The 10800-nt window shown below is 39.6% G+C and overlaps 1 protein-coding gene across 1 annotated transcript in view; it reads right to left on the reverse strand.

Annotated features, from left to right (window-relative positions):
- Window positions 1-8355, reverse strand: part of Itgbl1 (integrin subunit beta like 1) — a 303574-nt gene extending 295219 nt beyond the window's left edge. The window contains exons 1-2 of the mRNA XM_052190786.1: window positions 8057-8355; window positions 6977-7194 (exon numbers count right to left, since the gene is read on the reverse strand). Coding sequence (XP_052046746.1) covers window positions 6977-7194; window positions 8057-8154 — 316 coding nt within the window. The 5' untranslated portion in view covers window positions 8155-8355. The remainder of the gene's footprint in view (window positions 1-6976; window positions 7195-8056) is intronic.
- Between the last annotated feature and the right edge of the window lie 2445 nt (window positions 8356-10800).

Consider the following 10800-nt stretch of genomic DNA (forward strand, 5'->3'; position numbering starts at 1 on the left):
AGCCTGCTTTCTTTTCCTAGTTCAATTAGCCCTTGACATGTAAAGGATTGCAGAACTCTATTTGCAACTTTTATTCTACAGGGGGCTTGAGAATAAAAGCAATTTAGGAATTCTATAAAATCATTATCAGAAATTATTAAATCATCAGTTTATCTAAAGAGCATTACTACATGAAAGTACATCTTCATGTTGATCTGCAGAAAATCTGCCCAATAAGGTGGGCTAATGCCCATGGATGATTAGGCTATGTAACAGTGATAGGAAAGGCATATCATTAGTAAGAAGCAATCCTGGGATGAAGTTTCTGAGGACCCTGCATTCTCAGAGCTTGCCCATTGTAGTCATGCAAAATGGTAGGCCACCTCCAGAAAACTCACTTGCTTGTGTCAGTCTTTCCTAGATGGCTTCTGTAAACCATCCTCATATCTGACAGAAGGCTGATATCCAAAATATATAAAGAACTCAAAAAACTAGTCATAAAGAAACCAAATAATTCAATTTAAAAATGTGGACCAGATATAAACAGAGAATTCTCAATGGAGGAATCTCTAATGGACAAGAAACACTTAAAGAAATGTTCAACATCCTTAGCCATCAGAGAAATGCAAATCAAAATTCCTTTAAGACTCTGTCTTATACCCATCAGAATGGCTAAGACAAAAAACTCGAGAGGCAGCTCATTCTGGCAAGGAGTGGAACAAGGGAAACACTCTTCCATTGCTGGTGGGAGTGAAAACTTTTACAGCCACTTTGGAAATTTATTTGGGGTTTTCTCAGAAAGTTGGGGATCAACCTCTCTCAAAATCCAGCTATACCACTCCAGCATATATACTCAGAAGATGCTCCACCATACTATAAAGATTCATAATAACTAGAAACTGAAAAAAAACCTAGATGTCCATCAACAAAAGAATGGATAAAGAAAACGTGGTACATTTACGCCATAAAGTATTACTTGGATATTAAAAACTATAGCATCATGAAATTTGCAGGCAAATGGTTGGAATTAAAAAAGATCACCCTGAGTGAGTTAACCTAGACCCAGAAAGATAAATATGGTATGTACTCACTTTTAAGTGGATATTGGCTGTAAAGTAATGAAGGATGACCAGGCTTCAATTCAAAGACCCAAAGAAAGTAACAAAGATGGACTAGTAAATCTCACTGAAAAGAAGAAATAGAATAGTATCGTGAATAGACCAAGAGATGGAATTGGACAATAGTAGCTGTGGGGATAGGAACAGAAAGGATCTGGTATAGGCATAATGGAGGGAGAGAGTACTGGAAGAGACAACTAGAATGGGGGAATATTTCTGGGATGAGCTAGAAACTTAGGGCAATGGAAATTCCTAGGGAAATTCCTAGGAATGTATGAGGGTCACACTAGCTAAGACTCCTAGCAATTGGTGATATGGAGTCTGAACCAGCCATCTCCTGTAACTAGGCAAGATTTCCAATGGAGGGATCGGAACACTTAGTTAGGGTTTTATTGCTGTGAAGGGATAACATGACCAAGGCAACTTTTATAAAGGAAAATATTTCATTGGAGCTGGCTTACAGTTTCAGAGGTTTAATCTTTCATCATAATGCTGGTAAACATAGTGGCATGCAGGCATGTAGTGCTGGAGGAGTTGAGGGTTCTTATCTTGAGTCACAGGCTGCAGAAGGACACTGTATGCCATACTGAGAATATCTTGAGCAAATATGACCTCAAAGCCTGACTTCACAGTGACATACTTCCTTCAATAAGGCCATACCTCCTAATAGTGCTACTTCCTATGACCAAGCATTCATACATGTGAATGTATGGGAGCCAAACCTATTCAAGCCATCACAAACATCAACCCACCCACAAAGCCTAGAATTTGTCCTGTCTATACAGAACTAAGGTGTTGATAGACACAGAAACTTTCCCTTGCTATTCACATGCATAGCAATTTACAGTAGGGTGATTAGATCAGAAAGTCTTCAAAAATTATCTACTTTCATGATTCTGTAACTTAAAGTAACTGTAACTGTAAAGTAGATTACCTTGCATGACAAAAGTGTTCTTGAGATGAATATCTTACCTTGGCCTATCTAAGTGAGTTTGGCCTAATGGTCCTGAAAAGTAGAGAGCTGACTCAACATAATGAGCAGAAACATGAATCTATGGAGGTCAAACAACAGAAGATACTCAAATATGGCAGCATGAGAATGACTCAACATCCTGTTGGTGGTTCTGAGACATTGCCAAGGGTTGACACAAATACAGCAGAAATACTCTAAGACACAAAGTAGACTAGCTGCAGAAAAACAATCATCTCAGGCATATAAGCACAAGGAACTAAATTCACACGACATCAAATAATGGGGGAAGCAGATTATCTGCAAGAGCAGAATACCCCACCCCCAAAGCTCATGTAAAGTGAAGAAGATAGTAACGGTAAACTCTAGTCCAAAAATCCAAGTAATGCCAAGGCCATGAAGGAAAGTCATAAAAGGAAACAAGGTACAGACTAGAGTCTGGACAGTATGGTATTTTAGTGGAGTTGGAGGTTAAGGATTGTAAATGATCTTAGGTACTCCAAGCCTTTGACTTGAAGCCATGGAGAAAGGAAGAGAAGGCTAAGCCCAAGCAGACCCGGACAAAGGCAAAATTGTGGGCAAGGAACACTGGGTAAGGCTTGAAGAAAGGAAATGGAGAAGAGAAAATTACTAAGGGAGGAAAATCCAAAGCATAAATCCATAAAAGTAGACTTGGAAAGAAGTTACTCAACACTATAATAGAAAACATAATAACCGTGGAGCAGAAAAGCAGGTTAAATAGTCCTCAGGTTATGAAAATCCAGAAAGTATAATATTCTTGCAAAGTCATATTACCCATGGTAGTTATTTAACTACCATGTGTAATTTCATAAATAAACTGCAAAAAAGTCATATATGCCAATGATATCTAATGCTATTTCCACTATTATTTTTGTGTGTTTGTGGATAAAACTAATGTAGATAAGAATGTTAAATAGCCTGAATAAATGCATATATAATATAACTCAAATATATTTATATATAAACATGGAAGTTATTTGGAATAATATTTGATACAAGTTTCTTCATAAAGACACTGAATTCAGAGAAATTTAATAACTGGTTCATAGTTATTTATTCAAACCAGTTAACAGTTCTGGCTAAGATTTCCATCCAGTCCCAGGATTGTTGGTTAATGGAGTAGAGTCTCATTCCTCAAGCAGTGGTTCTGCACTCCATGGCATTTCAACATTAAAAAAAAACTATTCTTTAATAAGGGCTGTAAGCCACTGGTTAAGAGTTAGCTAGTTCTTTCCCTTACCCACTTATTCCTTGCTCTATCACATTCCATCCATTCACACCTCCCTCAGTTTTCATCCATTTTCTATCTCACTTACCCTTGAATACCAAATAATAAGAACAATGCTTTTAAATAGCTTTAAAAAATCATTCAAATTCTGTCTTATTCTCTCTCCCTAAGGATGAAATTGTACACAACAGTTAAACTAAATTCTTGTCTACTGAATCTCTACTTCACACCATGCCCTTGTGCACCATGTCACATCTATGAACCAGAGCATAAGCCATCAATCCTATATTCCAGAATGCAGCTCCTAGCTGTTGTTTAAGAGGCACAAGCTGTATCAAGGTTTGTTGCTCTATTTAACTTCTTCAACTCAACTTCTTTCAACAGGTCTCCTGCTACTTTGCCTATAGTGCTAAGATCCAGCCAAGCCAAACTTGAGTGCCCTTCCTTATTCCTAGTGCATCCATATGTCTTCCCAGATCTCACCTAGTACCTGAGCTCTTCCTTATTTGGAATTCCAAGTCTTTTGTTCCTAGCAATTTCCTATTTTTAATATTTTATATCAATTTTTTCTTTATTTAACAAAATTTTAGCCACAGTGTTTAATACTTGGATCAATGGCATCCTCAGTGGAATTATAACCTACACTGCATTATATGTACTTGGGAATTCCTCTCTATCCAGTGGTAAGTAATCCCATAGCCCTAACTTCCCAACCACTTTGGCAGTAGAGGGCCTACTAAACACACAGCAGTTTGTGTTACCTAAATTGAATTCAGTAGTTGATCTCAGTTGCACTATGTTTTTTAAGATGCCAAAGGTGTCAGATTCCCCTGGATCTGGAGTTACAAGGTTCTCTGAGCTAGTTGACATGGGTGCTGGAAACTGAACTTGGGTCTTCTGTAAGAGCAACATGTGTTCTCATCCATGAGCCACCTCTCTTAACACCCTATTTTTAGTTTTTCATGATTTTGTGGGGATCTGTGCCCATGAAAGAGACACCAATCAATTTTAAGTGACACATTTCATAAGTAACTCTAAAAAATTTTTAGGAAACCAATATTTTATTTTAATAAAGCACATCATTGCTACTTATGGGGTTTATCCAGAGATGCTTAATAAACCAAGCTAGAGTTTATTTTCATGCAAAGAAAAATGTTGCTGCTGTCACAGATACAATTTACCAAAATTAGTTTATCCCACAATAAACCATCACACCCACAGGAACTGTCACTAGTCAGATCTGTATGCTGCAGAAGTGAGAGATAGATTCAGGTACCATGAACACATGGGCATTGGAAGAAACATATTTGTGGTAGTGTGGACATTTTCAACAAGCTCAAACTAAAATAAGCACAGTTCTTATGATTCACAGTATAAGAATCCTAACTGACTATGATTTTAAAAGGGCAGACTGTGCATAATGCAGATGTTTTGAGGCTAGGCCAAAATTGCTATCCTTGCTTGACCTTTTGAGCCTCAAATCAATAACAGACCCTGCCAACACAAAGAAAATTAGATTGGCAACAACAACGATAAGGCTAGGCCTACCTACTTATCTTTTTGCCTGTCTACTCACGATGCTATACACATCAAAACATTAGTATGCTTTGAGCATTCACTTCATGTCAGACACTATATAAAATGTTTTATACATATTAAACTTTACAACAATCCTAGGTCATTACTGTTAGGATGCTCGTTTTGTGGTGCTGGAGAGGTGGCTCAGTAGTAGTTAAAAGCAATTGCTACTCTTACAGAAGACCTGAATTAGTTCCCAGTATCCACATGGTGGCTTACAACCATCTATGCTTCCCTTTCCAGGGGGATTGGGCACCTGTGAGCTCTTCAAGAACCAGACATACACGTAGTAATGCAAACATGCAGCAAAATATTCATACACATACAAAAAACTAAATACTTTTTAAAGATTTCTATTTTTTTTCAGATGAAGAAATGAAGGTCTAGATGTTTAAGTAACATCCAATTTCAAATAGTAGATGGACTAGAATTTGAAGTCTAAATTTTCTGACAGATTCTATACAAGAGCAGGATTTGTTTTCTCTAAAACGAAAAAGAAGACTCTAGTAATTATTATATTTCCACAAAGGACTTACAGGGATATATCAAGTCAAATGTAAGATAGATTCACAAAACAAACAAACAAGCAAAAACAAAATTATTTTACCAGATTTTCATACTAATTGTGAAATTGAAAATAGGATGGAGAAGCTAAATCTGAAAGCACAGAACAGGAGGGTAACCTGGCAAGGCAGCTCTGGGGTTCCTGTGAAAATTCTTTCTGGACCTGGCAAATATGCTCACAGCAGTGTCAGGGCCAGATAGCATAGGAGATTCTAAAGTGAAATCTCAGTGGCCACCATTAGTATATGCAATCCTCTGCAAAGTAAGAATGTCAAATAAGCACAAATATTTCACTCAGCTGTGAACAAACAAGGATTTTGCCATTTACAGAAAGGCAGAGAAAACATGTGACTTAGTCCTGCATTTAGTATCAAGAAGGAAAGAATTCAGTGACTAAGATGTTATAAGTAAACAACCTGCTAGTATTACTTTTTCAAATCTCATAAACCTAATTATTAGAACTCTCCCAATGTACTCTTAGGCCCAGGTTCAGAGAGAAAACGCTGTTGCTATAAATTTAGTTTTGATCTCTTGATGTTATTGTTGGACATCTTAGAGCAGATTCAAGGGTAAATAACTTGCTTTATTTGCCTACTCATTGGCCAACTCCTGTTTGGCACACATCATTCTGGCTTTGCTAGTGAGGGTCCTGTACTGGTCACCATAAATTAACTGAGGCAGGCTCCTAGCCACAAGTAAATGGGCCAGTTACACAAAATTGTTAGAGAGATTAAAGGTTCTGACCCTCTTCAATGACACTTTCTGAGAGACTTGAATTATGTTTTCAAGTGTGCAAGAGAAACAACAGCTCAGAATTCCAAGCAGTTAAAACAAAATGCATCCTAGTAAATATGTGACTTTGTTTTTTCTGTCTTGTTTCTGTCTTGTTTCTCTCTCTCTCTCTCTCTCTCTCTCTCTCTCTCTCTCTCTCTCTCTCTCTCTCTCTCCCTCTCCCTCTCCCTCCCCCTCCCCCTCTCCCTCTCCCTCTCCTTTTCCCTCTCTCCCTCTCTCTTTCTCTCTTTCTCTGAAGCACATCCTAAGAGTAAAAGTCAAATCTGAGCTCAAAGATGCAATCTGCTTGCTTGATTTTGAGGAAAATGGCACCCCTCTATTTTCTGTAAAATGAGGATCTGATTTTTCAAATATGATTAACACATCTGAGAGGAATAAGGGAGTCAATGAAGGTAACTCCAGTTGTGAGGCTGTGAAAAATCTAGTCCATGTTAAGAAGCCACAGGAGAGGCAAGTGAAATGTAGAATGTAAGTATGTATATATAATATATATTTATATATTTAATATATGTTATATCAAATACATATTTATATATACATGCATGTTTACAATTATATGTTTATGTGTTTATAATATATGCTTATATTTATAATTTTTACTTAAGTGAGGGCCCCAGAGGAAAAGGAATATTGTAATAAAGGATGCCGAAAATTCACAGAAGCATGACCTCTGATAGCAATAACTGGAGGCAGGTGACTCCCAAGGGAACAGCGCTTCTGCCTTACCTGCACAGGTTTTTCCGTCGTAGGTCTCGCACACCCACTCATGGCACTCACACAGTGGACCGAAGTAGGTGCCAGGTTCTGTTACATGACAGATGCAGACCCCACACTCGCACCGGCCACGGTCATGGCACAGAGCGCTCCCTGGGGGTTGCCCAGGTGCACGGCATCTGCGCTCGGACTCTGCCCGGGACAGCCTGCAGGGGGCGCCCGACAGGCTTCTGCAGGAGATAAGAAAGGCCACAATTAAGCCATTGTCAGACACAGACTCCGCCCCTTCTATGCCCAGCCCACACTCCGTGGAGAAGAGGCCTGCAGCCTCATTTTTCTGTGGGCCAAGAAAGCCTTTGAAGGGTTTTTTTAAACATGACTAAAAATAGCACCTTCCAAGTAGACAGAGGCGATGGCCTCTTGCTCCTTGGCGAATTGCCACTGAATCTTAAATGCACATTTTGATTAAATGCAAATTAGTCTGAAGTATGATACTTGGCTGGCTTTTTGTTTTTTCTCTTTAAAAAGTTCCCATTGCCATCTAATAACTAGAGGGAGATTATTTGGTAAAAATAAAGAAAGGAATATATAGAAAAAGTTTAACGTATCATATATATGATAGGAAGTAATGCTTTTAAATTGTGCTTGAAGTAGACCTTAAGCAGTCTACTAAGTTGGAATGTAACTTGCTGCCTCTTTCAAAGTTCAATACAAGGTGTGAGTGGGCCACTAAGTAGGTGCTATATTAGAAAGTGGAAATAAGACTGCCTTACAGGCTATGGGGTAAGACAGGTGTGAATAAGTACATCTTTGACTTGAGATAGAAAATAACAACAAAAACAAAGACAAAAAAGTCAAAAAATCCCTAACACGTATTTGCAAGGGGAGAAATGATACTTGCTTTATTCAATGAGTATTTTTCCAAAGAAAAAGTGCATGAACATATTATGAAGCAACATTAAGGGTTAGATATAAGGAAAGAAAAGGCAGAACAGGTTGCAAACTATTTATCTCACATCCCACTTAGTAAGCTTGAGTTCTGCCACCCACAGCAGGGCAGGTGTGTCTCAAAGAACAATAAACCAAATTTACCTCAGAGATGGTGAGAAGCTTTGTGGAGCAGCTGACAGCCCAATGAAGAGAAGGGAGGACGCCAGCAGCAAGAAGTTCCTAAAGTCTGGGGGATGCATGCTGAGCTCTGCAGGCGGGAGGGCAGACCAGCTGCACTGCTGCTAGGTGGGGCTTCCACCCGATGCAGCAGGAGGAAGAAGTGTCACCAGCAGATGTCCAGGCAGAAGGACTTGGGATACCGGAGCTCACAGGTTCTGGGCTCCTCCTGGAAGCTCAATTTCCTGCGAAGACTTGGGCAGTGGATCTGCTCTGGGCGGGTGCGGGTGCCAAACTCCTCCAGTGGAGAGTCTAGGCAGGGAAGTAATTAGAAACAGTTGTACAAGCAGATGGTTTATTTTGACATTTTAAAAAAGTGTCCTGTTCACAGATTTGAGAAAAATCATGTCTTTTTTCAAATACAGGCCCCAGAAATATTTAACAAGAGAATATTTGGGCTGATTGATAGGAAAGACACCGTTAAAATAATTTCTGAATTGTGAAAAGGAAGGGGAGGGCATGGTAAACACGGAAGGGAATCGCTTTCACTGGCTTTAAAAAGAAGCCCTATTGGCAGCATGAGTACTGCCCGTGAACAAAGCTGACAATCACAACTTTGTATTTATTAAGCTTTGTCTTCAACCACGGGTATTTCATTCCTTAAATGTCTAAAATGTTTACTTTTTTTGCAAGTTATTCAAGCCAGTTTCTTATCACAGCCACTTTTTTCCCCCTTGACTTGGACATTCCAAATTAAAGTTGTTCCTAATCCACTCTATTCTTTCCTATGATTTCAGTATGCAGAAACAAAATATCTGTTTAAAGTGTGATTTGCACTAAAAAAAAAAAAAAAAAAATCAGCAGTGTTTTTTAGTCACCTACTCGGTGCCAGCCTCTGGTATTAATTCTGATTGTGAGAATGATCACACATTGTTTTGCTAATTACACTTCTATCAGGCACTAGACTCTGTGCCAGATGGAAGAAACATACAAAGGGCAAAGGGGACATCTTCCTTTCCAGGAAGACAGAGGACTGGTAAACTGTCAATCAAAACAAAAACACCAATTCCAGAGGATCAGGGATTGCAATGGAAAATTACTTCCTGATTAGATACAGGTAACAATCACAACTAAGAAGGGAGTTGCTGAACTGCAGGCTAAAGAAAGAAGATTTAATTTAACCTCAGTGTCAAATGTGGGGGTGGAAGAGAAGAGAGATGCACTTTTATTTTATTCCTACTTTAAAGATAAAAAACTGAGATCAAAGAAATGAACTGATGACTCACTGGAACTCACTGGGAAGTTAAAGTGAGGTTTCATCTGAAAAACAGTGGGACCCCAACATTCACTCAAGGTTACCCACATTGTATAGCCCTCTGGGGGAATGTGCAGAAGGAGGAAATCTTTGCCCTATGAAGAGCACTTTGTGTGTAATGACTTCTCCTGATGTTGATGATGCCTGGAATCAGCCCTGGCTTTGTAATCCTTAAGGTTAGGCATATGCTCCTTCAGGGTAGAATTTCCTCTGGCATTTGCACAAGTGGATAAAAGAACAACACATTCCATCACTGACTGCTGGAGCAAGAAGGAACAGTAATGCCCTTGACCACCTTTGTGTTTCTCCCTGTGCCTGGATCTGTACCAAGAAGAGCTTTGCATGGATTCCAGTAAACAGTTGACCTTTGTCAGTCCTTAGGTGCATCAGACTTGTAATAGGTATACAGTACATGAAGTGGTACTGGAGGCTTTTTGAGGAGAGAATTCTGAGACATTGGTACCAGAGTATGACCCAGAAAGAAAAGCCTGAGTTCCAAGTTGGCAGGTTCCCTGAACCTTCCCATAGAGAGGGATTGTTTTAAAGAGAGGCTGATAGAGGAGTTCAGTGGTTGAGAGACAGAATGGGACTCAAGTGGGGGCCATGGATCAACAGCATCAGCACCACCTAGAAACTTACTAGAAGGGGACACTCTCAGCCAACAATTGGACTGAGTACAGGGTTCCCAATGGAGGAGCTAGAAAAAGGACCCAAGGAGATGAAGGGGTCTGCAGAGCCATAGTAGGAACAACAATATGAACCACCCAGTACCCCTAGAGCTCCCAGGAACTTAACCACCAACCAAAGAGTACGCATGGAGGGACCCATGGCTCCAGATGCATATGCAGCAGAGGATGGCTTTGCTGGACATCAAAGGGAGTAGAGGCCCTTGGTCCTGAGAAGGCTAGATGCCCCAGTATAGGGGGATGACAGGGCAAGAAGTGGGAGTGGGTGGATTGGTAAGCATGGGGGGGGAGACAGGTTAGGGAATTTTCAGGGGGGAAACCAGGAAAAGGGACAACATTTGAAATGTAAATAAAGACTATATCTAATTAAAAAATGTCCATCTTCAGGCTTCTTTCATCAAACCAACTGAATCAGTGGTGCCTCAAGAAATCAGCTTTCACAAAATGAATAGAGATGCCTTGCAATGTATAGGACACAGGCTGAGACTAAGGGTGTCTGGATATAGGAGTGCTCTTCCCACTGCTAGTACAAGTATTAGCATTATATTCCTTCCCACTCATACCTCATACAATGGAGACAACTGGATAGGCTTTCCTGCAAACATCAAGAAACCCTGGCAATGAAGGGAAAATGAAATAACAGAGAAGCATCTATCTCCAAGCTCAAGTAGAAAATTGCAGTGAAAACACAAAGCTTTAATGTGAAGCATGTATTATTTGTCCTCTTT

Source organism: Apodemus sylvaticus, chromosome 8 (assembly GCF_947179515.1).
Source record: "Apodemus sylvaticus chromosome 8, mApoSyl1.1, whole genome shotgun sequence".
Classification (NCBI taxonomy): Eukaryota; Metazoa; Chordata; class Mammalia; order Rodentia; family Muridae; genus Apodemus; species Apodemus sylvaticus.